At 42.2% G+C, this 27,123-nt stretch overlaps 1 protein-coding gene across 1 annotated transcript; it reads left to right on the top strand.

The window, feature by feature from the left end:
* The first annotated feature begins 39 nt into the window (after positions 1–39).
* ARPC2 (actin related protein 2/3 complex subunit 2) lies at positions 40–26,931 on the top strand. The gene is made up of 10 exons (XM_081199204.1): positions 40–275; positions 10,827–10,861; positions 11,743–11,855; positions 15,989–16,034; positions 16,661–16,847; positions 17,816–17,909; positions 20,096–20,222; positions 22,759–22,859; positions 23,060–23,160; positions 26,473–26,931. The coding sequence occupies exons 1-10, from the start codon at positions 202–204 to the stop codon at positions 26,495–26,497; spliced, it is 903 nt and encodes a 300-aa protein (XP_081055330.1). The 5' UTR covers positions 40–201; the 3' UTR covers positions 26,498–26,931.
* Positions 26,932–27,123: the final 192 nt, after the last annotated feature.

Raw genomic sequence — 27,123 nt, 5'->3', positions numbered from 1 at the left:
GAAGTGACGCACGGTGCCGGCTCGGCGAAGGTGGGTGGGGCCCCTGTGGCGGAAGCGGCTGGAGTCGGGCGGGTCCCCGGTGCGGCGCGCTTCTCAGCTAGGTGGTTTTTTTTCTTTCCCTTCCCCTCTCCCCCCCCGCCTCCTCCTTCCCCGCCCGGCTTCCGTACCCCTCCTCACCTCGTCCCGCCCGCAGCCGTCGCCATGATCCTGCTGGAGGTCAACAACCGCATCATTGAGGAGACGCTCGCGCTCAAGTTCGAGGGCGCGGCCGCCGGGTGAGAGAGAAGGGAGAGGGGAGAGGGAGTGGCAGGCGAGGCGGCGGCGGCGGAGGGGATGGGGGGGCAAAGCGGGGCTCCCCGACAACCGCCCCCCACCACACGGGCTGCCGGAGCAGGAGGGTGGCGGCAAGGCTCCTTAAAGGCAGAGCGGGGATTCTGGGCCTACTTCAACAAGCACCCAGCCCTTTACACACACTCGCCCCCCCACTTTATTTGACTGTCCGCCGGGATGGAGTTGTGCTTCCCCACCCTGTGCGACTAGGTGCGGGAGGAGGACTTCCAACTTCCTCGCTGAGCTCCCTTCTTTCCACCCAGAAATAAAACTGACTCATGAAACTGAACCGTTTCGTATCGATTTTCCCTCCCCTCCCGCTCCTCCCAGTCTGTCAAAATGCCTTGTAGCTCTCCGTCGCTGTATCGGCATCGCATAACGTTAGGCGGCGGAAAGGAGGCTTTTTCCTAAAGGGGGGGGACTCCAAAGGGTTGGGTGGCTGGGTGGGTTCAGTCGGTGGCGGCCTTTGAATGCAGGTTTGCTGCAGAGCAGGCGGTATAGGCTGATCACACCACACGCTGCCGCTTCCCCATTCTCACCAGGAAGTGCCCTTTTCTCTGGGATCTCACTTGCTCAGCCTTGTTTTAACTTAGGGTGTGTCTCTGGGTTTGCACATACAGTGTACGTTTCAGGTATGTGCGAAACGGTTGTAAAGCGACTGAGAAGCCAAGTGTTCCGTAATGGTTTAAGCAAAGTTAAAAGGAGATTGTGAAATCCATTTTTGAGAGTTTTTCAAACTAGGAGTATGCAGAATTGTTTGAAAATAGTTTTCTGCTGTGTATGTGCCGTGGGCACAGTGTTGGCAAACCTATCCCTGTTGTTGGAGGGTGTGGGTGCATTCAGCTTTTGCCTATCCCTTAGGTGGATTGTTTCATAGAGCCATTCCTCAGTGGTAGAGCATCTGTTTTTTTTCATGCAGAAGGCCCCTAGTTGAGTCCCCAGTATCTACAGGAAGGGCTACCAAAGACTCGTGCCTGAAATCCTGAACACTTACTGCCAGTCAGTGCAAACAGTACTGAGCTAGATGAACCAACAGTTTTACTTGGTATAAGGCACCATTCTGCATTCCTATATTGCTACAGGACTTCATTTAAGGTACTTAATACTGGAAACAAATGTTTCCTGCTTATAATTTAGTTCAAGATAACTGTCAGGGTATAACTAATTTGTGTTACGTGATCCTTAATAACAAAACTGCCTCTCACGCCCACCTACTTTAGTATTCTTTGTAAGGATCCCAGAAAATTGGAGATAGCAGGTACATTGCATGTCAGTGTCTAGCAGACCATCTTCTCATGCTTTGTATAATAAATCTAAATGCAATGTAGCTTTATACAATTTGTAGTGCTTGTTTTGTTCAAAAAGGTAGTACTTTGGCTCATGGTATGCTGGCTTCTGGTAGTAGCAGTGCCTGACAGAAGCATCACACACACTTTGAGGAAAACTTTAGGAGGGCTATTCCTGGAGAAAAAAGATAGAAATTTAATCACAGATCTGCCTGCTTACTCAAGGCTATAAACAGTATATTGAGGAGCATTTCCTGTCAGAGGTTTTAAGAGTGTTTATGTCATTTCACTAATGTAATACATGTAGTTGAATGTGTAGTATTTGGCCAGGTTCAACCTCTTAATTTCAGCAGTCATTGTTTGCACACTACAATGTGAGGACTGTGTGAAGGCTCCTGGGAAGCAATAGACATCACTAACCAGTTTTATGCTTGCACGCAATAACACTAGCCATACTTGCTGATTCTGGATGTTCATAAATTCATCACCCTCACATAATACAACATCCTGTGCACAGAGTATCTTATTGTGGAATGCTTCCCATTTCTAAATATGAAGAATCTTAGCATTGATGCTGCATTCATGCACATGTATGAATTAACATGCAGATAGCCCAAGTGGTAGAGAATGAGACTCTTAAACCCATGGTTGTGGGTTTGAGCCCTGTGTTGAGCAAAAGAGACCTGCATTTTAGGGGGTTGGACTGAACCTCATGGTCCCTTCCAACTCTACGATTCTATGATTGCAGCACTTGTGTCCCAACTCTTTGGGCAGGATGTGCTACTTAGGCCCTCTTCATGCATGAATTATGCAGAAGCAAGCCTTGGTTTGGCACAAGGTTGCTGCAGCTTCCTGTTTAGTGTACAGTTACAATTCTTTGGTAAGTGCACTTAAGTATCTTTTTATCCTGTCTTAACTCCCAAGTAGCTCAGGGTAGCTCCTCTATTTCTTATTAACTATGTGAGATAGGTTAGGCCAACTGGCCTGGGGTACCCAGTGCTTCATGGCTGAGTAGTGATTTTATTTCAGGTATCTCCAGACCTTTGCATAAATTTATTCACTGCACCATACCTAGTAGCATTCACATTTGCAAACTTGTGCTGTATTTTTCACACACACACACACACGAACACGAACATGGGAGAAAGAAATCCAGTCCCCCAATCTGGAGGGAGTTTGGATGGAGCAGAGATGCCCCTTCACCCAGCTTTTCAGGCAGGATGACAGGCAGGAGCTATTGCTAGTGGCATCCCCGAGGCTGAGTTTAGGGGTAGACTGGCACAGGATCTGTTGGATCCTGTGTAGATCCTGCTGCTACGATGCAACAGGCATGATCTGGGCCTTTACACTGCAGCAGCCTAGGATATTTTGTCCTACGACTTACCCCCCCCAAAAAAAAAAACAACCCTACTTGTGTGGACACTGGAGCTAGGATGCAGCACTGACTGGAGCATTCCTTCAAACTCCGCTGCTGCAGCATTATGTTAGGATTGCAGCCTATGTGGCCCTTGCACTAATCTCCTGTTGAATTCTTTATGTGTCAGGAAATATAACAAAATGGCTTCTCTAGAACGGCAGTATGATTAGTATTTTAGGTATATTAGCAGAGAGGAAGTTGTAGGTTCTGCATTTTTTAAGCTGAAGGCTTCCATGTCCCGACAAGCTCAAAACCAAGACAGAGATCTGAAATGAGTACTAAATTGTTTGTTTCAAGCTGAGTCATTCTTCATTTACGGAATGGGTGTATAGAGAACTTTTCTTCCTGCATTTATACATCTGAGAAATAGTGCTAACCCCCACAGTTTAGAGCACTACTCCTTTGAAAACAGGCCCTTAATCAATTTAGTCTGAATCCAGTATATGGTACTGGTTTCTATCTCCTTGAATGTTTCAGACACATCCCTCAGTTGCAGAATGATAAATGTAAATAGAGAAGTAATGGGTGCTTAAATGCCTTGGAAGTGGTGATAGCTAATGGATGCGCTACCATGCTTGCATTGGGGTGCACTGTTCTTGTCTCACAGTTCTATCATTTGTGTTTTAGTTTGAATATTTCTGTTTTTGTTTGAACTGGTCCCATTGCTACTTCACTTTATTTGATGGAACAGAAAATGCTGTTTGGGATAATTTTGGATAAATTAAGGTAATGCAGTCAGATCAGTAAAATGAGAGCAGGGATTCATCAGTGTATGTAGTATTCTATGGAATAAAGCAGAATATATTTCTAGGAAGGGCCTGGCTTTGGCACCAGCTTTTCTTTCATTGTCTGCATATTTGTGAAAACGCTTGCTCGGCTTTGCCCACGGGTGTTCTGGAACGTCAAGTTATCTGTGGTTTTTTATTTTTAAAAATTTTAAAAAGCACGCATATTTCTTGGGAACAGCCCAGAATGCTATGCATTCCCAGCTATCACTGTTGATTTGTGAACATTATGCCCACACAGCTTATGCTGTGCTAAGTCACACTTAGTAGTCTGTTTTAACTGCTCTGGCTCCGGCTTTGGTTTTTAGTGTTTCTATATATGACATTTGTCATGCATTCCCAGATTATGATGGACACAAAGTTACACATGGAATTAAATAACATTAATTTTACATTTGTAGCTCTTGATGTTTCCTGGCAATCTGGAAACTGTTTCAACATACTTTTTCAAATGTTCTGTTTTAGATGGTTTGGTAAGCCATGCAGAATGATTCTTTATTTGGGTCTAGGTTTTCAGTGACTGTAGCCAACTTAGAACAAAATTTTGCATCAAGAAGTAGTGAGTTCTTCAACTCCACCTGGCATCAGCTGATCAGAGGTTACTACATATTGGCAGTAGACAGACATAATTGATTAATCTGCAAGACTGTCATAGAAAATCTTTCTAATATATCTTTACGTAGATTTTTCAAGCTTTAGTTTCTTAATACTATCTAGCGGCTCCCTCTCTTTGGCTGTAATGGAGCCTCTCAACACAGCAGAAAGCCAGAAATAGGAGTGCTTCTGCAGTAGGGTTGCACATTACTTCCTTCTCATTCATTTTATGTGCGTTGGATAATTCAGTATTTTCAGCAGCCCTTGGTATCTTCTTCAAGTCAGGCGATACTGAAGTTACACGTACTGTTTAATTTTATCCTGCTTCTCTTATGTCTCTTATGTGAAATACTGAGATTACTCCATAAAGAATAAACAGACACAGGGTAGAACCATTGTACAGAGACAGACTATCTGAAAATGGAAGGTAAAGTGATGGAAGGGCTGGACTTCAAAAAAACTAAAGTCATATTGCAACTTGTGTGAGTAGCTGGAGGATGGATGGTGGATAACAGATTGAGGTTGAATTCTGACAATTCAAAGTGTTGGTGCTGATCTTTAAAGCCCTAAATCGCCTCTGTCCAGGCAAAGGAGCTGAAGGAGCATCTCCAGCCCAGACACTAAGGTCCATCTCTGAGAGACTTCTGCTGGTTCCCTCACTGAGAGAAGTGAAGTTACAGGGAACCAGAGGGCCTTCTTGGGAGTGGTGCCCTCCCTGTGGAATGCCCTCCCTTCAGATGTCAAGCAGATAAAGAACTACACAACTTTTAGAAGACATCTGAAGGCAGCCCTATATCAGGAAGTTTTTAATGCTTGATGTTTTATTATGTTTATATATATGCTGTAAGCTGCCCAGAGTGGCTGGGGAATGATGGTGATGTGAGGGTTACATTCTGGCGATTGCATGTAAAGTCAAAATCTATACAGTCAAAGCAACCCCAAAACTGGCCCCACACAAGCATCCCCACCTTTAAACTTTCCACCTTGCTTGCCAGGCTGGCGGGGAGGGGCTCTTGCACAGGTTCTCAAAGCTTTCACAAGAAGTCACAGGGCTGTGTGAGATCTCTCAAGAGCAGGCTTCCTCAACCTTGGCCCTCCAGATATTTTTGAGACTACAATTCCCATCATTCCTGACCACTGGTCCTGCTAGCTAGGGACCATGGGAGTTGTAGGCCAAAAACATCTGGGGGGCTGAGGTTGAGGAAGCCTGTTCAAGAGCTTCTCAGAGCCCAATAAGCAAGTCAGAGATGTGTTGAATTGCATGTGCCTTGCATGCATTTTAATTTGTGTGATATCAGTTTGCCAGCACCAAGTATGTAAAACTGGGATCACACAAGTTAAATGCATGTAAGTTGTGAGTTGACTGTATCTGTTTAAGAGAATTTGTCTACTGTCCTTCCACTGTAAAACACAGTGCTTTGGGCAGCTGGCCTAGCACCATGCCAGGCTGACATACCATTTGATGCTTTCCTTGTATCTGATGATGCAGATCTGCATAAGCTTTAACTCATTCTGAATGCAAAGATTTGTACTTGAAAGGAAATTCCACTGCTTTCATTGGGACTTCCAAGTAATTGTGCAGCATATGAGCCTGACAGTTCCACATACCCTCATATCCCTTAAGCATATGAGGGATTTAAAGTTTGTGCCTGTGAATGCTTGAACATGGGACTGGGACACTTTAACTAGTTATCTTAAATGTTGCAATTTCCTGTTCTAATGTTTATTTTTGGCACAGTGCTCTTACCAGATTCTACCATAATCTATATTTATTAGTACATCCTGTCCTGCACTTCCCCAAAGCTGTATAGACTTGGTGGAATATGAACTGATCCCCTGTGCAGGGTGTAAGCTTTTAATTGGCTTTTTGTTTGTCCTACAGAAATGGGAGATTAAATTGGCCTGAAATCCTCAATTTCCTTTATTACTCAGACCAGACATTAATTGTGAACCGAATGAGCTCCTAATTAGGCTGCCTTTCCCCTGTATGCCTTCCTGTGTGCCTTGGCCCCCACTTCTGTCTAATGTTGGGGATGAGAAGCAAGTTCTGCACAAGATACTGTACATAATTATCTCTTTTCTCATTTCATTAATTTACTGTTAGTCTGAGGCATTTGGCTTGTGTCCGAGTGAAAATAGGGGAAATGCTGTCAGATGGGGATTTGACGTTGGTTTTAAGCATGTGCTGGCTTAGATCCATTCTAGCTGCCATTCTCTCTTACCAGGAGCTTTGGGGACAAAAGTCTGATCAGGAGTTCGAAAGTACAGCAACTTAATTTAAGAATGGCAAACAGCTATCATTAGGTGGAGGGAGACAGAGGAGTGCAGGACGAAATTAGGCCAGCCAAAAGCATTTCTCATCATCTTTCGCATTAGGGTAGATGTCCTTGGAATCAGATTCAGAGAGGATTTGAATGGCCTGAACTCAGTGCCCATTAATGTTAATGGGGAAAACAGACAGATGCCTCTGGCTGAAACCACTACTGGTTTTTTTAGCCTCCCAAGTTCAGATGAGTCTGTCAAAAACAGGCCTGTCTTGCATTTAGAGTCTGTTACAGGAAGGGAACTGACTGCTGGGTGGTATTTTTGGTTTGTGAGCCTTTTTTGTTTGCTCTTTAGTGCAGATGCAGCTAAAAGAAAAGCTCCCTGTGTCCTCATGTTTCAGGTGGCTTGCACTGTAGGAAGCTCACAAAGAAAAAGAGAGAGAGAGACTCACTTTAATCAGAATTGCAGAAAGCAGTGCTTTGTTGGAAAGTTTGGAGATAAGTCTGACTACTAATAAGTCATTTTGATTGGGAAGGGAGCCATCAGGAGGAGCAAATGGATTCATACATCACCAGTGAAGTAAAGCTACACGTAGAAAGCACGTCAGAGTGCAAGTAGATAATTAGGTACTGCTCCGGCGGGAAGGTAAACAGTGTTTCTGTGCGCTGCTCTGGTTCGCCAGAAGCTTAGTCATGAGCGCCGCAACCCCAGAGTCATTCGTGACTGGACCTAACGGTCAGGGGTCCCTTTAACCTTACTTTATGCCCAATTGAACAATGTGGATCTTGTATTTGTGGTGCTGGTAGAACATGCTGAAGGATGGCTCCATATGATGGGTTAATGTTATCAGTCCCTTGCCTTGAAGCTTTAAACTTTTGTTCACACACACTAGCATCACTCTGCAATTGGAGGCTGGCAGAGCTTATTTATATGTTATGCTTATATCCCACCCCAAAGCAAGATCCAACACCCCCCCCTCCAAATGTGATGGATTGGTAGTTTGGATTGCAGCCTTACTGACTATGCAACATATAAACAGGAACAAAATATTCACTGCACGCAGTGGTGAGAAATAAGTGACATCACTGATTTTTGAAGGTTTCATCTGGACAATAGTTCATTAAAGATAAAATCAGTTATTCAGAATGTTATTTTACATAAAAAGTTTATTGGTCTTCTATAACTGTTTCTGCTTTGCAGTTGCACCACACAAGTATTTAATTGTATTTCGGGTGCAGAGAACAGTACTCTGGATTTAACCATTCTGACTACAAAGATGAATTTGAATATGTGGGCAATGGCTGATGAAATCTCAGATGCCACAGGAACAACTTTTTGGTAGCAAGGAAGTACATTATAGCTCCAGCTGCTCCTAGCCAAAGTGTATTCTTTGGTGAGAAAGCAGCCATTATATGCAGCTGTGTTTAAGTTGCCAACATCTTTCAGGGTACCAACATCACCTTCTCTTGGTAGACACTGTGTGTACATGCACATGAGTGGGTGTATATTGCTAGCAGGATAACATAGAATCCCTTTGTATGTTGTGTGCTTCAAGAATGACATATATTTTCATAGGCTAGCAAAAAGCCCTAAAAAGGAAATGCCAAAATGGCTTTGACTGGAATTTTAAACATCTAGCAAAATAAGTGGAAAATATCTTAAATATCCGCACTGAAATTGAAGCATGTTGTGGCTGAGTGGAAAATGTTTAAGAAGCACTGACATATTAGTTATTTCTCTAAGTCACGGTAGCCAGTTTGGGCTGGACACAGGGATTTGGACTTAGCAATCAACTGCCAGTTAGAAAGTTGGTAACTGATGGCCATCAGGCTGAATTTGTTCCCTCCTTGCTCTCCTTGAGTGTCTTTCTCTTTTATTATTAAGAAGCTGCAAAGGAAGAGATGTAGTCAGAGGTGAATGTAAGAGTCAAGAGGATAAGCCCCATTTTCATTCATTCTCACTAAGGAAGTACTTGAAATGAGAGCCAAAGAATGGTATGAGTGGCAAATCCCATTTTTGAGCCACCCTTCTGTTATATAGTATACAGCAATCATATACTATAGAGTGAAAACTGAGCTAGTGGATTGAGAATGGTGGTTGGATTCTCACAGTTTGCCAGCCGAGAAGTTTAAAATTGTGTGGGCACTATGTATCTTTGGGTAAACTAATTTGCCTTCATATTTGTGCTCACAAAATGTGACTTACCGTAACTATATTCAGAAAAGAGTTCTGGAATGCTTGGAGGTGACCAGTTTTGCTGTTTTAACCATCTGCATGGGTGCATTTTATGTTCACATAAGCTCTGCAGTGGAAATGAATTTGGTGAGTGCATAAGAAACGATGGTTGCTTTTTATTCCTGCTTGAGAACTAGCAAATGTGTGGGTGGGGAGCCTGCCTCTTTTGCTGCCTTCTGCTTCTAGCTAATAAAATGCTCTTGCCACCTCAATCCCAGACTGCCAGTCACACTTAGCTGCGTGGTAATGACTAGTGCTTGAAAATGGAATTTATCTTCTGGTCTGTGTTGATAACCAATGAACATAGATTAATTTGAGAGCATGTGGAAATGGCTCCCCACTCAAGATTGAAGGCTAAAATGGGGATCTAATTCCTGGTGTAGTAGACCTATAGTCCAGATGGTAAGCAAAATTTAACAGTAGTCTGTAGGTAACTGGAAATAATTTCATATATAGGAAGCCATACTTCCATTTATTCCCCTTAGTTTGTGCACCGTATTTCCACTGTGATAACTGTCTAGAGCAGTCTTCCCAACCTGGTGCCTTCCAGATGTTTTAGACTACAACTGGCCAATGATCAGGGATGGTGGAAGATATATTCTACAACATCTGGTGGGCAAAGGCTGGTCTTGAGCTTTCTAAAGTCTCCTCGTAGAATTCTAAGAACTGTCTTGAGCTTCTTAAATGCATTGAAACCGTACATGATTCTATTAGCATGGATGAAGAGGAGGTTGTCAAAACAGAAAGGGTTTGGTATTGATAGTTTATAATGTAGTGCCATATATAGACATAGCTTAAGAAATTTCACAGCTATTTTTGACTTAAGCTAGTGAGAAGGAAGATGCTTGAAGTTAAAATTCTGGGTACCATTTTCACTCATACATACCACAACACCAAAACAAAATATGTAGTTCAGAAACCATGTTTGTCTTTTGCTACAGCAATTTCCTGCTGGTTGTCTATGGTTCTAAATGAGCACTAGACAGAACTTAACACAATATGGACAAAACCTAGTTTCAATAGTCCCTCCACTGGCGAGAAAAGTCAACATGGAAGAGGCTTCCTTGACCACAAGCTTGGTCATACTTTTGCATAAAACCTACAATCCAGCTAGTTTGCTTGGAACTTGTTAAAGCTCAGGCCCAACAACAGATGTGGTGAACAGATTTATTGCATCCTGAAGTCAAGGTCAGTCACTCAGAAATGAGTTGCAATAATGAGAGGAATTCTTAGTTTCATCAGTGATACCACTGGATCAGCCAGTGCTCTTATGAAGGAGCTTGTTCTGTCATTGCAAACAGAAGTGCTGATGCAAAGGTTTCCCCTTCCCCCACATTGTTCTGGGGGCTCTCCTGATCCTCCAGAGCGGATATCGGGGTGGGGGGCTAAGCTCCATTGTGCTAACAGGAGTCTTTGCATGAGTGGCTGAGGAAACCCAGCCAGATGGGCGGGGTATAAATAATAAAATTGTTGTTATTACTTCTGCTAATGGAGCCAGGTAGTTTAATCCAGTATGGAATATGGTACAAATCTAGTTCACTTTCCATTAGGACCCTTTTACAGTTGCTTGTGCCTGTTCTGTAGCCTCACAAAGTAACGGAAATATATCTATTGTTAAGCACGCAAAGGGTAGAGCGAGGTTTGTAGGGCTGTTTAATTTAAGAATGTATGGGTCACGGTTATATTTCTAATCCTGGTCACTTGGGTATCAGAGGCTATTGGGAATCTCTGTATGCCAATGGCAAGGCTAATGTGCTGCAAATATAGATAATGGCTGCAGATATGCCAGAAAGTATATGGATCAAAAGCTGGCATTCAGCCCTTTGTGATTAAGTGTACCCCAGATCCTGTGAACTCTTGCAAGGGCTTCAGCTTATTTTGATTGCTTTTTCTCTGTGTGTGGTTTTTTTGCAGAAACAAGCCTGAGGCTGTAGAAGTAACATTTGCAGGTAAGTGCCAATGTATTAAACTTCTTGGGATAAAGAATCAGGAGTAAAAACACAAATCCCCACATTGTGTTGCAGAGTTTGTCCTCATCAGTGAGCCCTGTGTCCCTTCTGCTGGTGGGACTGTGCGTGCATAAATAAATCTTTTTTCTTGGTAATCTAATGAGGAGCTGTTCTGTGTTCATCCTGTTGGAGTTGGTACGTTATCTAGTGAACTACCCTAAGACCTTTTGATGAAGGGTGGTATATACATCTAATAACTAATGAGGATTATGATGGTGATAGATCCATCAGGTGGCTTTCATAGCCTTCTCAATCTAGACTGAGTGTGCTTTTAAGGGTGAGATTTGTAAACTAAGAATATCATTCCATTAATATTTCACAACATCTGGTACTCCAGTGAAAAGAGTTTATCTCAAGTTTGCAATCCCTGGGTTCTTAATCTTTTTCATTCTTGATAAAATGGCCATCATCACTTAACTCAGATAGTGATATGGCCTGAGCACCTATTGGCCCAGAACCACTGATAACTGTTGCTTTACCAGTGGGGAAGAATGTGGATACAGGTTTGCACTGAGCAACCAGTTATAAACGTCCACTGTTAACTTGGCTGGGCACCTGAGTGTGGTTTTGAAAATGCAGCTTGATTCTAATAGAAACCTTTAGGCCCAGGTGTCATCTGAGAGAATCTAATCACAATACAGTCATAATGTGATGGATTCTGCTTTGTCAGGCTGCTTTTCCTGTTCATTTAAAAGTCTTTTTTACTAGTAATTCAAAACCTTTATGCTGTGGTGTACATTATTTTAGAAAACATCCTTTCTTGCTGGGCAACTAGGTTCCAAAATACTCAAGCACTCATCTTTCAAACACTTCTTTCCTAGACTTCGATGGAGTTCTTTACCATATTTCCAACCCTAATGGTGATAAAACAAAGGTTATGGTCAGTATTTCTCTAAAGTTCTACAAGGAGCTCCAGGAACATGGTGCTGATGAGGTGAGAATGTAGTCTTTATCCTTACATTCTATTGAACGGCCTCTATACCTTCCTTAATTAACTCTTTAGAAGCATTTGATTTTCTTTAATTGAATTACTATAAATAGGCATTGCCAATTCACTGTTCATGGTGGAACTACTGAACACTATTGTTATGGGCACAATTCAAAATGCTGACTTGCATAGGCCAAAATTGTTGGAGTTTGGTGTGTCTTAGAACACTTCCTGGTCCTACATTTTCTCTTCCTGACCTGCTAAGATTTTCAAAACTCTCACCCCACTTATAGTGATAAAAATTCCTACTTGAGGCAGCACATTCTCAGTGATCACAAGTGGCTGAGGAACTCTCTTCCAAGGGAGGAGTACTTAGTCTCAGCCCCACATCATTAATTAAAATGTTTCCTTTTCTGTCAAACTTTGGGAGATTGACTAGTAGGCGATGTTGAATGCTGACTTCACTGTGTTATAATAATGGTGTTTTTGTGGCTAGTAGGACTTCATTATAAACTACTGTCCATATGAAAGGACGTCCATGTAGTTTAAAATTTGGCATTTTGCTCATTATAAATCTCATTTGATGATTGGCATCCAGGTATTTCATCCTTTGTTGGTGAACGTCTCGTTAGCTTAGCTGTGTCTGACTTAAATCCATTTTAAACTTAAACTGATATCTGTGGAATGGAGAAACACATGATGCCAATACTTGTAGAGATAGTAGAGTTAACTCCAGTCTCCCTAGTGCTGACTAGGGCAGTGTCATTAAAAGGTTTGCACTGTACCATTGATACCTGGAGAGTTTGTAAGGGAGAATCACTGTGGAAGCTGCAAGTGCTGGTTCTACTGTAGCAACGCTTTCAAAGCAGGATCTTTCTAGATCTGCTTGAATTTTTTTAAACCCACTTTGAGGGTTCTTACAATCAAGTGGTATTTGTCAGGCTATACATTTTGTGAATAAAAATAAATAATTGAATCTATCTACAAGCTGCAAGGGCTCTCTCTACTTAAGTCCCTTATGCGTGAAGTGGCAAATTCAGTTCATGCTGAGCAGCAGGTCTCTTGCTGCCATTTATGGTAGAAATAACAGTCCTCTCTGTGCCTTGTGGTTGCATCTCTCAGCAGAAAGTGTGACTCAGTTCCTGAAATGGTTTTCAGATGTTGCATAACTGAACGGGGGTTCATTCTGCATTAGCAAGAGCAGATGCTACAATTGGTATGGGGCATATGTAGAAAACTAAGGAAATGGTTCATAAAATTGCTTGAATCATGTACATTGGCATCTGAGAAGAGCCATGGGCTAAAAAAAATTAAAAATGAAAGCCTGGAAACTGCATGTTTTTAAAGCCCTGATGGCTTCTTTGTTCATGGAAAAGCAGTTTTGGGAGGATTTGTTTCTGAGCAGAAAAGTGTGTGAGTCAAGGGTGGTGATTTAACTCTTCCCCTGCCTGTTTGTTCTTCCAAATCTCTTCTCCTATTCATGTATATTTGTGTACATATACGTGCTTAGCCTTGCAAGTGTGTCTGGAACCATTCAGGGTGCCTAAGGTGCTTCTTAAAGAGGGCTTGATTTGGAGCAGAAAATAAAAAGGAAGTGGTCTGTGTCCATTCAGTGGCTGTTCAATGCTGTTTTTGCATAAACAAAGTGGCCATCAGTTGTTGTTTTTTAATGCACACTTGCATGTCATGTCTTGTTCAGTCTCTGACTTTCTGAGTGTGAAAAATAAAAGGTAGAGAGAAACCCCAGCTGCATCAAATGAATAGGAGTATGGAGCAGCTTTGGCCTGAACTCCAATGCTGATATCCCGGGGCACTGGGATATTGCTTCTGCACTGCCTCCAGAGCAACTTTGCATCTTTCTTTTGTCTCCCTCCTGCTGCTGCTGCCACTTAACAGTTGTCAAGAGCACAAGGAAGTTGCCCCAGTCTGGTTTTATTGAGAGCATTTGGTTGAATTGACCTGGAAAAATGTACTGTGTCTTTATTGCATCTGCGATGCTTGACCCATCCATTTCTCTGGCCCAGCAGAATTACTTTCTAAGGCAGGATGCAACTAGGAGCAGAGGAATGGAGGAAAGGGAAATGCTGCTGTGGGGTGAAAGGAAGTGAAGGTCTGCCCAGAACACATGATGTATAAGGCTAGCCTTATACAGGAGGAAAGCAGTCTTGGCAATGAACAGTTTACTAAAGGATTGCCACAGGTTTTTAACAATGGACTGTGTAAATCTTTGATGGAGCATGTTGGCATAGTACCTCTAAAGGGACAGAGGAGGCAGGCAAATTATTAAAAAGTGTTCAAGTTCAGTTTTGTAGCACCTGTTGTCTTGCTACTTTCCATGGACAACTCTCAACCCAGTAAGAGTCTTAGGTTTTACCGTATTTGTTTGAATGTGTGGTATCTGGTTCAGTCTTTCTGAGGACAGATGGAATGAGTTAAGGAACTGATTCAAATAAACAGTGTGCTGCCCAGTTCACTCAAAGCCCAGTTCACTTTCTCCCTCTAGAGATACCTATTGCTTTTTTCAAACTACTCACCCTTGTTTCAGGGGGGGGAAATGTAAGTTTTGTAGCTGAGTCAACCAGGACCACCAGGTATTGGGGAAAGCATGAGCTCTAAAGGTGGCTGGTATGACACACTTTGTATGCCAAGAGCTTGCCCATTTCTTTGGTAAGCAGCTAATAACAGAATTAGCTTTATGGCTTTCAAAAAACTTGCCTGTGAAACCTCATTTCACACTGCTAGTAGAGTGGGAAATATTTCCTCATGAGGTTGTGTATGTGTGAATGGGGGGGGTCCAATTTGTGCTACAGATTTGAACTTTCTGTGAGTATCACTGTGATGGAAGCATTCCTCTAAAGCTCTTGCACTAAGCCCCACCTTCGCAAGCTGTGCTGGGGGTCCTTGTGCAATTCTGTTCCCAACCCTGTTAGTTTATAAGCTATCTGGATCTTCTCAGTGCAGTTTCAAGTGTGTCTTTTTGCCAGATCACTTAAGTACACAGCTGCTGTCACACTTGAAGTAACTGGGTTGTAAAGCTGCTCCTCAAAGGCAAGAGGTGTGTGTTTTGAAAATATAGAAATTCCATTCAGTGTGCAATACATGCATATAGGTACGACTTGTGTGTGTGATGACATGTGGTTGGAAAAAATGCTCTTCTCTACACTTGGCTGGCAACAAATCACTGTCAATAATTGGATTTGGGACAAGACAAGACGTCAAAGCTCCTCTGCATATAGTATATGTTCTACCAAAATCTGGCCTGTAATCAAAGTGCTACCTTCTTTTATGACTTTCTGGAAGCTTGTATATGTGATTCAGTTGTCTTGAGCACTCCAGCCTCTCTTTTACTATATGACTCCAGACATGGATTGAATCCATAAACTCTGGCAAGATCTCTTGTGGTGTGGCTTTACTCTTTCTTCCCAAATTAAACCATCATTTCACCAGCAGCAAGCTTATTATATGTATGAAATTTATAGCTCAACAGGAAAAACATAATTGGCCTCTGAATATGTGGCTGGAACACCATAGAATTCTTTGGGATTAACATAGAATAACATTAAATCTAGAATCTGTCAACCAGAACTTAGAAGGTGAGAAATACTAAATAGTGAATAGTTTTAAGAGGCCATTTTACATTAATCTGCTCCTTGGAGTTTGTTGTCGGAACAGGGCAGTTATTGTTGCAGAAACCATTCAGGTAGTATTGCAATGATTCCTTGCAGATCCACTTGTATTAAGTGCTCAATAACCTGCTTCCCCCTATGCCTTTCTGCATTAGTCAGCTACTTTTAAAGAAATATTTCTAAAAATCAAGTTACTATTTCAAGCACACTGGGTTCATCTGTTCTACCCTGAACTGAGTAGTACTGAAATAAGTATCCCAGCTGAGAAGGCTTGATGCTGGTGAGCTATGGTGTTGGACGTCAGTATATTTTCCTTTGTTGTATAAGACTTTTGCCTGTTAGAGCGTGAGGTGGTTTGGGGCTTCTGGATAACTGCTTGGAACATCAAGAGTGACTGGAACAAGGGTTAGGGCTTTAAAAAGCATAGGGTGAGTGAAAGGCAGGGAGGTGCTGAAGAGAGCACATAGGAAGACACGTCAAAGCTCACAACACTTTTCTCTGTCTGTTTCCTAGTTGTTGAAGAGAGTGTATGGAAACTACTTGGTAACTCCAGAGTCTGGTAAGCCTCTGCATAATATGTGCCCTGATAACTTGTTCAGTTTGCTGCTCCAGTATAATTACTCCCTGCTTTTCAGAAAAGGAATTGCTTTCCACCTTTTCAAGCCAGCTATCCGTTGTGATCTCCTTGTCACAGTGCTATTTTTAAAAGCACCGCCTTCTCCCTTCAGTGTTCCACATGGAAGGCTGAGAACATCAGAGCTTTATTTCTTAGCAGCGCAAGCTATGATTCTGGATCCACCCCCAAGCAAGCCCCCGCTCCTCTAGTTAGGGATTCTTTGTCCTGTGTAAAAAGACTGACAGGCATTCAGAAGCAGTGGAAAACCATGGTTACCTGTGACAGTACTGCTTCCCACTCATTTGTTACAAAACACAGGGGTTGGATCTACTTTCCCAACTCTGAAAGAAGGCAGAGAAATGTTTTCCTCTGGTGGGAGTGGGGTGGGGGGAGACACATTAAATTAAACGTATCAAACACTTATTTTGAATGTCCTTCCCTTGGCAAGTTGGGTTGAAATAATTATTGAATGTATGATTCAGCAGTACATTGCTTTCTCCAGAAAGTGATCCATTCAAGTCTGACCAGGAGGGGAAAGTTGTGATCACAATGTCATTTGCCTGTTCTAGGTTACAATGTCTCTTTGCTGTATGACCTGGAGAACCTTCCTGCTGCCAAAGACTCCATTGTGCACCAAGCGGGCATGCTGAAGCGCAACTGCTTTGCCTCAGTCTTTGAGAAATATTTCAAGTTCCAGGAGGAAGGAAAGGATGGAGAGAGGAGAGCAGTCATCCATTACCGAGATGACGAAACTATGTAAGAAATAACTGGCCTTCCGTCTCCCGCATTTTCAAATTGGTTGCCAAACTGTGAGGTTTAGAGATGTTCAAAGGATTCTGTATTCAGTTGCGCATTGCACTTTGTCAACCGAAAGCTCCTTTAGAGTGGTCAGTAACAAAACATGACCGCATGTTCTGAGGTGTAGCTGCTGACCCTCAGTTGGGCTGAAGCTCTTAATTTGCAAATTCACAGCTCAAGTACCCCATATACATTGGAGGGGTCAGACAAAAGGATGTGCCATATTCCTCAGAGATAAAAGACATTGCTGAATTGAACGCTTGCCTACTTGGTTGTGTTCCCCCCACCCCAGTTCTATGCAGTTCACTGTTCTCTGTGCTGTTAAGGCTGAGCTGGTAATGCAATAGGATAAAGGGACCTTCAGCCATTACCATAAAGGGGAGCGGGGTGTTGAGAGGATAGATTGTGGTGATAATTGCTTTCTGCATGGTACAGCAAGAAAGTAGTGGCCTGTGGGGAGGGGCATCATTTTGGCTGCATTTAAGGCAGCAAAATGTTCTGGGCCAGCATTCTGTGCTGACATGTGGGGCAGGGGCAGTCACTATTGGCAACCTGGCCAGTGACTTACCATGCAGAGATCTCTGCTGCGGGAGGCAACTTAAAACGCCCTCCACCTTGTGGTTGTGTCATATGCACAGTCCCTTTGGTACAGGGAAAGATGTTGCGCATTTCATGCCTTAAAGGTCTTCTTTGTTCCCTGCATTTGGGTAGGTGGCAAGAGAGAGCAGGGAGAAGGCGGCACTGTACTTTGGTCGCTGTTTTTTAAATAAGCTCCACAAGGAGCTCCTGATAGCTGAATAATATGAACTGCTGAATAGTGTAAGTGGTTCACCCTTGTAGGGTGTTTTTTAAAAAATCCCTGTGGGTTTTTCACATTGAAGATCTGGAACGCCTAAGAAGTCTCCTTCTTTTCACTTCCTTCCTAGGTATGTTGAATCAAAGAAGGACCGTGTCACAGTGGTTTTCAGCACGGTATTTAAAGATGATGATGACGTAGTGATTGGAAAGGTGTTTATGCAGGTATGCCAGTTCAAGTTCTGTCAAGTTCTAATGGCGTATGACTTGCACATTTATGCCAGGAGTGCCATTGTGCTGCTAACTTTGAAGCGAGTTCCTTACCCTGGTAAGATTGATTGACATTGGTGGTGCCTTTAGGAACCTGCTTGTAAGGATATTATGCTAGGCTGCTAAACTCAGTTGGGGTTGTGCAAAGAATCCTGCCCACAGGTTTGCAGTATAAAGGAATGTAGAGTTGGGGGTATGGAACGATGCTGTTGCAATCACCTTACCACCTGTGACATTGTATCACCTAATCTAATTCCAGAACCCACCTCTTTCTAGTCTATGATGAATCACCTAAATGCTCTAGGCCAGGCATAGGCAAACTCGGCCCTCCAGATGTTTTGAGACTACACTTCCCATCATCCCTGACCACTAGTCCTGTTAGCTAGGGATGATGGGAGTTGTAGTCCCAAAACATCTGGAGGGCCGAGTTTGCCTATGCCTGCTCTAGGCATTCTATGATGATTAAAAGCTAAAATGGTCCTACTGCACAAGCTTACAGTATACTAAAGTCTAGGTGCAAAAAGGGGGATATAGGAAGGACACAAGGAAAGCCAAAGAAGCGAGTCCTGAGGTGCCACTTGGTAATAGAAAAAGGAAGTGAGTGTGTTCAGTGTAAAAGGGGGCCCTGGCAGGGCTTCGAGGAACATTAGACATAATTGACAAAATAAAAAAGCCTTCCATTTTGTAAGAGTTTGTGGCTCAGGCCCAGCATTTGTTTCCTCAGTATCCTTGGTTTCTATTTTAGAATATAGGAAGTAAAAATAGATGAAATTGCTCCTCCACAGGTGCAGTGTCGTTCTTTACCAGGTTCCCTACACACTACTAAATAGGAGGAAGGTATTCCAAATGAAGGAGTGGTTCTAAAAGACCCGAACCTCAGTATCGCTCTTCTAGAAATTAAGCACTGACTTGAAATATTGGTGTCAGTAGCTCAAAGAGGATACAGTAGAATAGAGCATGGTGAAAGCAGAGGAGAAAAGTCCATATATAGGAGCAAGAGCATGGAGCTGTTTTCTTAGTGTGAGAATTTTGAAGTAGAAGAGGAAATCAGCAGAGAAAAAGAGGAACAACATCATACAAATTATGTCAAGAAAATGTAGACTACAAATTGTATTTAAAACTAAGTGTAGTGGCTTAAAAATGAAAGTAAAGAATCAAACAAAAGTAATCATACTGTAGTTAATGCAAGAAATGCCAAGAAAATGAGTTTTAAAATTAGAAATATTAATTCTACATATACTATGCTCTCTGAAGCATATGTTAAAAGGCCTATTTCTCAAAGTAATGGGAGTTTTCATTGAGATGATTTGTATGTTACACTGTCATCATTTGATTTAAAACATAGCTTAATTGTGGATACATTCAGCACTGTGCCGCTTTTGACTACATAGTATCAAAGTATCAGTAGCATATCTTGAAACTTAATGGACCCAGATTCAGGTGCAACAAGATGTTTTTCAAGCATTTGAAGCAGTGCAAATGTGTGTGCTTCACTTCCTAGTTGATATCCAGTTTATTCATCCCAGATAAGGTAGTGTGTACTGTTAATATTTCATTTATGTTAGCTGTGAGGAGTCAGATTCAGCTGCTCCAAATACCCTGTCTTTAGTCAAGCATTTCTTGAAGCAATTATGTGTGCTGATAAAATGACTGGATCTTGGCAGTGAATAATACAGTTGTAAAGCACCTTGGTCAAGAGAAGGAATAACCCTTTGTGGTGATAGCTCTCAGCTACTTTCTCATGACCTAGTCTTAGATCATGCTTCAAGTGCACTGCCATTCTCCTGCCTGTGTCTTTGTATTCTTGATGAAGCTGCTAGCAAAGGATGTTAAGGCTTCTAACCTAAAGTGCCTCGGGGTTCTGACACTAAAATTAATCTTAATACCAGTTTGATGAAAACACACATATACTATTTTGAAGGATAGTTGTTGACCTTACCAAGCAGTTTTGATTCTAGGCTGAGATATGATGGAAGCTCAGAAATTATACCAGTTGGGGAGAGGGACTTAATAAATATTTGGTTCTGGGCATCTGCATTCCCCAGAATAAAGAACAATTAACCTAGGCTCAGAAAGGGGATGCCTGCTGTTTTTAGTATCTGATTCATATTAACATTCTCTCTCATCCTGTCTTGTCCTAGGAGTTTAAGGAGGGTCGTCGTGCCAGCCACACAGCCCCCCAAGTGCTCTTCAGCCACAGGGAGCCCCCTTTGGAGCTAAAAGATACAGATGCAGCTGTAGGAGATAATATTGGATACATTACCTTCGGTAAGTGGGTGCTGCTCTCATCTAGGTGACCAGCCAAGTTGAAAGCTATTTTCCCGTTGCAATCCTGCTTAGTTTGCTAAGTGCTTAGTATCTCTTTTAAGAGTTATTTCACTTATGCATATCTTCCTAAGATGCACCTCAAAGCAATTTCACAATAAAGGCATCCATAAAACAATTTCATATATAAAAATAATTTCAAATCTAGTACAGATAACTAGTTGGGATAAAAATCTCTATTTGGCTCATTGAAAGAGAAAGGTCTTCAATAGGTGCTGCAAGTACAATAAGATAGTGCCTGTCTGATGTGCAACGGGAGGGAGTTATAAAGGGCTGATGCCATCACTCTATAGACCAGTCACATGGAATGGATCTACTGATAAGATTATATCTGCCAGACACCCTCTCATGCATAGTGCAGTGCTCTGTAGGGTATATGAATGGTGAGACAATCTTATAGGTATCCCGGTCCCAAATTGTATAGGGCCTTATACACCAGTACTAGCACCTTGAACTTAGCCAGTGGCTGATTAACAACCAGTGCAGCTTGTATAGTGTAAAAGCCTTGCTTGCATAGCTCAGAAGCCAGCGGAGCATTGGAAATGGCTTTTCATTTAGAGCTGTGGTGGTGACATGAAGTCTCTAGCATGCTTGATTTGGGGCGTGCCAAAGAAATAGCTTGGGTATCCCTAATTCTGTAGTGCAGTCGACATATCCAGAGCTCCATCTAGTCCTATTTTACTGGGTGAGGAATAGTTAGTTTCCTAGCACCAAGTTTTATAAACAGAATCACTGGAAAGTAGCACGCGCGCTCCCAGTCTCCACGGTTGAATTTCAGTTAGACAAGGTCTGCCCACTTGACTGCTCCTTGTCACTTTTGGCTTATAACATCTGGCGCACCATGGTTGGAGGCAGTAATGCTTCTAAATACCAGTTGTTGGGAATTGCAGGTGGGTAGAGTACTGCTGTGCTCTTGTCCTGCTTGCAGGCTTCCCACAGGCCTCTGTTTCGCCACTGTGAGAACATGATGTTGGACCAGATAGCCATTGGCTGAACCATCAGACTCTTCTCATATTTTGCACTACTGTCAACAAGACAGTGGTCTTCATCCTTGGAACAGTTAATGGAAACTTTTCCCACCAAAGCCGCTGGATGTCTAAGAAACTTGTCACTGGCAGGACTTTGCTATGGGATATTAATGTATCTTGTCATCTCCTGAACATTTATTCTCTATTACAAAGGGGATAACTCAGTCTTGGCAGTTGCCTTCTCCCAGGTGCTCTCTTACTTTAGCAAATCGTGTTAAGGAGGAGACACTGCCAATAATTGTTTGTGATGAATCTTAGAAATAGAGAAGGCAACTGTAGAGTCTGTTAATTGAGAGGCGTTTCAACACATTTGGATACAGATAAAATAAGTACTAAATATCATATCTGCAAATAGTTCCTTGTGAATACCATTTTCTGGCTCTGGATCAGTGAAAACTATATTTTGTCCCTAAATAGTGAAAGGCTGCATAATGCCTCTTAATTATTCATACAGTACAGAGCCTGTGAGGGTGCAAAGCTCATTGTTTGGTTTATCTAGCTGCCTGGGAGGAATAAAGTGGTGATCACTGAAAAGCTGTACAAGAAGCGCTCAGGGAAGGACCATTAGGAAAGATTCAGATGAGCAAGTTTGTCACTGATGCCAGCATTTTGTGGGACTGAGTGGCATAGCTAAGCCTGATCAAATACTAGGTTGAGTTCCTGAGTTGGAGTTGTGGGGAGACATTGATTCCAAAGACAATGCCCTAAAGGCATCCCATTAAGACAAGCTTAATCCTGGTGTGCAGCATGGATAAGGACTTCATTATAGCCCTTCTGTGCAAATGCTGCACATTCATAACTGTGAATGTACCTACGGTCCTTGTACCTACGGGACCGCCTCTCCCGGTATGCCCCACGGAGAGCCTCAAGGTCCATAAATAGCAACACCCTAGTAGTCCCGGGCCCTAAGGAAGTTAGATTGGCTTCAACCAGAGCCAGGGCCTTTTCAACTCTGGCTCCGGCTTGGTGAAACGCTCTGCCTCATGAGACCAGGGCCCTGCAGGATCTGATTTCTTTCCGCAGGGCCTGTAAGACAGAGTTGTTCCGCCTGGCCTTTGGCTTGGAGCCAATTTGATTCCCTCCCTCTCTTTCTTTTTTCCTTTCCTTCTCCTCCTGCGATGAGGCTACATTTTAATATTTTAATGTTTCAATATTTTAATGTTGTATTTTAATTTTGTTTTTAAGTTGTAATCATTCAACTTGTTTTTATTATTGCTTGTAAGCCGCTCTGAGCCCAGCCTTGGCTGGGGAGGGCGGGGTATAAATATAAATTATTATTATTTTTATTATTATTATTATTATTATTATTATTATTATTATTATTATTATTATTATTATTACATGCTGTTGGCCTTTTGAATGTATCTCTGGCCCGGGACTAGTGAGTTCCCTCATAGCTTTGTTAGTGCTTGGTAGAGAGTAACTATTTTCTGTTGCCTTCTCCTTTGCAGTGCTGTTCCCCCGCCACACCAGTGCTGCTGCCAGGGACAACACCATCAATTTGATTCACACATTCCGGGACTACCTGCACTATCACATCAAATGCTCCAAGGTACAGGAAGTGTGTTATTATAGAATCTTTTTTTCTGAAGAGCTATGCAAAACTTCTCTTTCGTGTGCCTAAAATGATTCCTGACTTTCATCAGCTCCATTCTGGCATGTAGATCCTTTAGAGTGCTTAGATGAAAATTGAAATTCAAAGTACTAAGACAGATCTGCTTAGCTGCCTTTTGTATTTTGACCTATGTGCAGGCTTACATTCACACGCGCATGAGAGCAAAAACATCAGATTTCCTCAAAGTGCTGAATCGTGCCCGGCCAGATGCAGAAAAGAAGGAAATGAAAACAATCACGTGAGTATCAGAGGAACAGTTTCTTCCTTCTGCTTGTTTCTCTCTTGTTTTATTGTTGCTATAGCTCACACCTGAGGAGGAACAAAGGACTACCTTGTATTGCTGTTTAAATAATGGCAATACACAGATAGATTTGATAGGACTTGGTGTAATATCCTGGCTTGTTTATAAGTCACTATAGTTTCCTGCTTTGAGTAATAGCAAGTCTTTAACTGCGGCTTCTTGAACTTTTTTTTCACCCATCATGCAAAGGGGCTGTGTGGAAGTGCAGAAAGCTCATCATACTTTGGCCTATTAAGTAAAGATGTGATCAAATGTAATCAATGTCTCAAAAGTTGAGGCCTGACAATAAAGATTAATTAATCCAGCCATATTATCTGATAAGGTTTTCTGCAAATTCTTGTGGGCAGTTCCACGCGAAAGGCAAGGCATTGCCCTAATTCACGCCATGCAGCGGACAGGAATGGGATGGAGGTGAACTGAAAAAACTAGTTTCAAAACTCGGGTCTTTGTAGTGGAGAAAAAAGTGGCCAGGTTGCTAAGGGGAACCAGTGGCTAATGTTGAATGAGAAGGATGAGGAATGTTAGAAGCAAACTCATGATCATTACTTGCTTGGAATGCAACCACTTTGGCAAGTACATTAGCAAGAGATAGATCCCAGCTGCCACTGATTGGTTCTGTCGGAAGGTTAGCTACTGCATCCTTGGGCTCAAAAATAGAAGTGTAGGTTAGAAGCTGCATCTGTAATTTGTTTTTGTTCTTAATATTCTCTCTCCTTGGTTTGCTGTAACCAGGCATGAAGAACTGTGTGGTTAACATGAGGAACTGAAATCAGCAATTCAGCTTAGCAGTGCTGATTCTATGGAGGCAGTGATTTTTATTTTTTTAACTTTCAGCACTTTGAAGGGCTTTCAGTTCAGGGCAGTTACCGTACTTCTCTAGTATAAACCTGAGATGAGTTTTGTACTCTACAGGACTAAAGAGCTGCATAGGGCAAGTCAGAATATCACTGGTATTTAATGAGTGGGTGCTTTCTTTTCCCTGGGCAAGAGAATGGAAACTAATCCACTGCATACTGCTATTTTATTGACAGGGTAGGGTGAGATAAGCAAGCAAGATAAGATGGGAATAAACTTGCTGGTCACACTGGTTGTGGAGGGTGTATATATTGCTCTTAAGAGCCCTTCTAGCATAGCATACCTGATCTATTTGGAGGGGGGAAAGTATGAATTGATGTGGATGCCCCTGGCACTTCAGGGATCAGATTACAAATTCATTCCTTGTTGGTGCTTATATTCTACTTTTCTAAGACGCTCTTTGCCATGTCTTTTATTGGTGATTCCTTTTACCAAGCAACGACATCCAAGGGGGGGCAGCGGTGTAGTTGTGGATGAAATGGGAGATTATGGATAGGACTAGTGAAGAAGCTGACAGGTTAGCTCAGCACTTTTTTCAGCTTGTGAGACAAGGGAGGCAAGCAAGTTTGTGAGAAGATTGAATGACTGGAATGGCCCATATAGCAGGATGCTGCTAACCTTGCAGGATGTTTCTTCTCTGACCTGGGGCAAATTGCTAATCTTACAGCCAGTTTTCAGTCTGATTTTCTTACTGTGCTGAGGCACCATAGTGTGGGGGTTGGGCAGAGCTGGTAAAATTAAGATAATAAGCTTGAATTTAGGCCTGGGGGGGTGGATTAAACCAAACAGGCTCCTGCGGTCAACCCCAAAGGCTAGAATAATGCACAGCTGTGATTAAGAATGTTAAAGGATGACTCATGCCGTACCCGGAATCAGAGCACATAACATCTCTTTAAAGAGGTATCTGATTTCCTTCTTAGTAGCTCCGGTTTTGTGTTGCACAGCCTTTGGCTTTTGTATGAAAAATTATTTATCTTTAAAGGAGCAGGGATAGCTGCTTTCTGTGCTGATGGGAGGTTGTGACCCCTTAGGAACAAAACGGTGCTTTCAGCTGTTCAACATCTCCTTTCTTTACTTTCTGTGCTTCATCTATCTTACTGCATGATATAGCACCTGGCTATTTCATTTAAATATATATTTCTCACTTTATAAATATTATGACAGCAATAAATTTACACATCCAATTTAAAGCACAGAATATTAATATCAAACCCCACCCCACCCCGCGGTTACATATTTTATATCTATTGCCACTGCATTTCCAGTTCAGATTTATTTTACTCTTCATCCGTTATATTCTATTTAGTTTATTTTCACTGCATGTTGTTGTGTCAATCCTGCTAATGATTTAAGCTGTTTACAATAATTTTTCAAATAGTCTTTATTAAATTGTCTCTCTTCTTGATTTCTTAATCTTCTGGTAAGTTTCAGCATTTCTTCATACTCCAGCAATTTTTGTTGTCAATCTTCTTTCTTTGGGACTGTTTCTTCTTTCCACTCACCTGGCTATTTCACTTCCGTAGCCCTGTTAGCATCTGACAAAAGTCCTGAGAGGCTTTCTTCACAAATCAACAAATTTAAATATTCAACTTAAACAGCTGCGGGTAGGGCATGGAGTGTAATTCCTGATTTCCAGGACTGCCCTTTGATTTTTTCTGCGTTCACTCCTTACTCTGCAGCAGGGATAGGGATCCTCTGGGCCTTGACCCTAGTCCAGACCTCCAGGTTTCCCAATCTAGCTCCCCACCCCGGCAGCTCTGTTGCTCTGCATAGGTCAGCTGAGGAGTGAAAAGGCCCCAATGTTCATCCCTAATGCGGCCCACTGAGTGAGGCGCTTGAAAGGAGAGAGAAGACAGTCTTTGTGTGTGTTTAGAGGTATAGTTGGTTGTGTGCTAAGGGTGTATGATTATTGTGTGTCTGCGCAGAAGCAAGAACCTGATAGTTTCCCAGTTGCTTCTTTGGTGGATGTTAAACAGACAAACAATGAAACAGCATGTGTGGTATCAGCTTCTGAATCCAAGACCAATTCTGTGTAGTAGGAGGAGATCCTTTCAGTGCATTCTTTGTAGCCCCCTTTCCCTTGATCTGTGAGTTTATAGAGTTTAGCAAGCGCTTGATTTTTTTCTGGATAATGTGGTATACCCAGGAATCTGCAAGCAGGAAAAACTCAGTTGTGGTGAATTCATCCACAAAATCAGTCTTGCATTCTTCATTCTGAAGCTTGGGATTAGAATTGTTGTCATTAGTGGTGCAGGACAAGGAGCAATGAGACACCTGGGTCACTTGTATGGGAAAAGTAGTAAGTATCTATGCTATGAAGTCAGGAAGGAGTGTAATGATGTAGTGACAATGTACTGGAGTCAACCTGATCTTTGCCCTCTGATTTTCTGCCAGGGGGAAGACCTTTTCATCCCGTTAACGCCTGAGGCGAGGTGAAGTCAGACAACTGTGGCAGAAGGCTGGAGCACTTGCTACCTGATAATCGTAGCTTTTTAACATTGCACCTCTCTGGGCTCTTAAGGAAATAAATCCAATCGGGTTATGTTTTCTACACAGGTTTGGGAATTGATCTGCGGAATCGAGCTGTGCTTGCAAGGACTTAATAGTTCAAACAGAAAAACAAACCTTAATTCCATTTTGATCAACTTTTCTTTCTTTCTTTCTTTTCCCCCTCCCCTTTTTCAAGCTGTTTTGCTTTGCAATATGTTTACCGGTAATGAGTTGCAGTATTTCTTATGAGAATAATGCAATATTAACTTGTTTTTCTTCTGAGTATTTTGAGTTCACAACTCCTGTATCTGAAGAAATATTGTTGGGGTTCATTAATAAAGGAGATCTTTCTATCTTACCAAACATGGTTTGTGAGTATTCATTTTTAGATGTGCATTATTAATTTATTCTTGTACAAATTCAGAAAAGGCATATGGGAAAGGCTTTAAGATGCCCAGACTTTTCAGCAGCTTGTGGCTAATGTGTGACAGACTCACTTGAAAAGAAAATTTTATAGTTTGAAAGGAAGGGGGAAATGACCCTGGCAGATTAAGA

Source organism: Podarcis bocagei (genome assembly GCF_964188305.1).
Source record: "Podarcis bocagei genome assembly, chromosome: 1".
NCBI lineage: Eukaryota > Metazoa > Chordata > Lepidosauria > Squamata > Lacertidae > Podarcis > Podarcis bocagei.
Note: the sequence above shows the minus strand (reverse complement) of the source record. Positions and strands in the feature narration are given on the sequence as shown.

Bases quoted from the DNA above. Each gene is read 5' to 3' on its own strand.
- ARPC2 (XM_081199204.1), top strand. From the start codon at position 202: ATGATCCTGCTGGAGGTCAACAACCGCATCATTGAGGAGACGCTCGCG. The intron at 11,856-15,988 runs GTGAGAATGTAG...TCTGTTTCCTAG, and splicing joins AGGAACATGGTGCTGATGAG to TTGTTGAAGAGAGTGTATGG. The intron at 22,860-23,059 runs GTACAGGAAGTG...ACCTATGTGCAG, and splicing joins ATCACATCAAATGCTCCAAG to GCTTACATTCACACGCGCAT.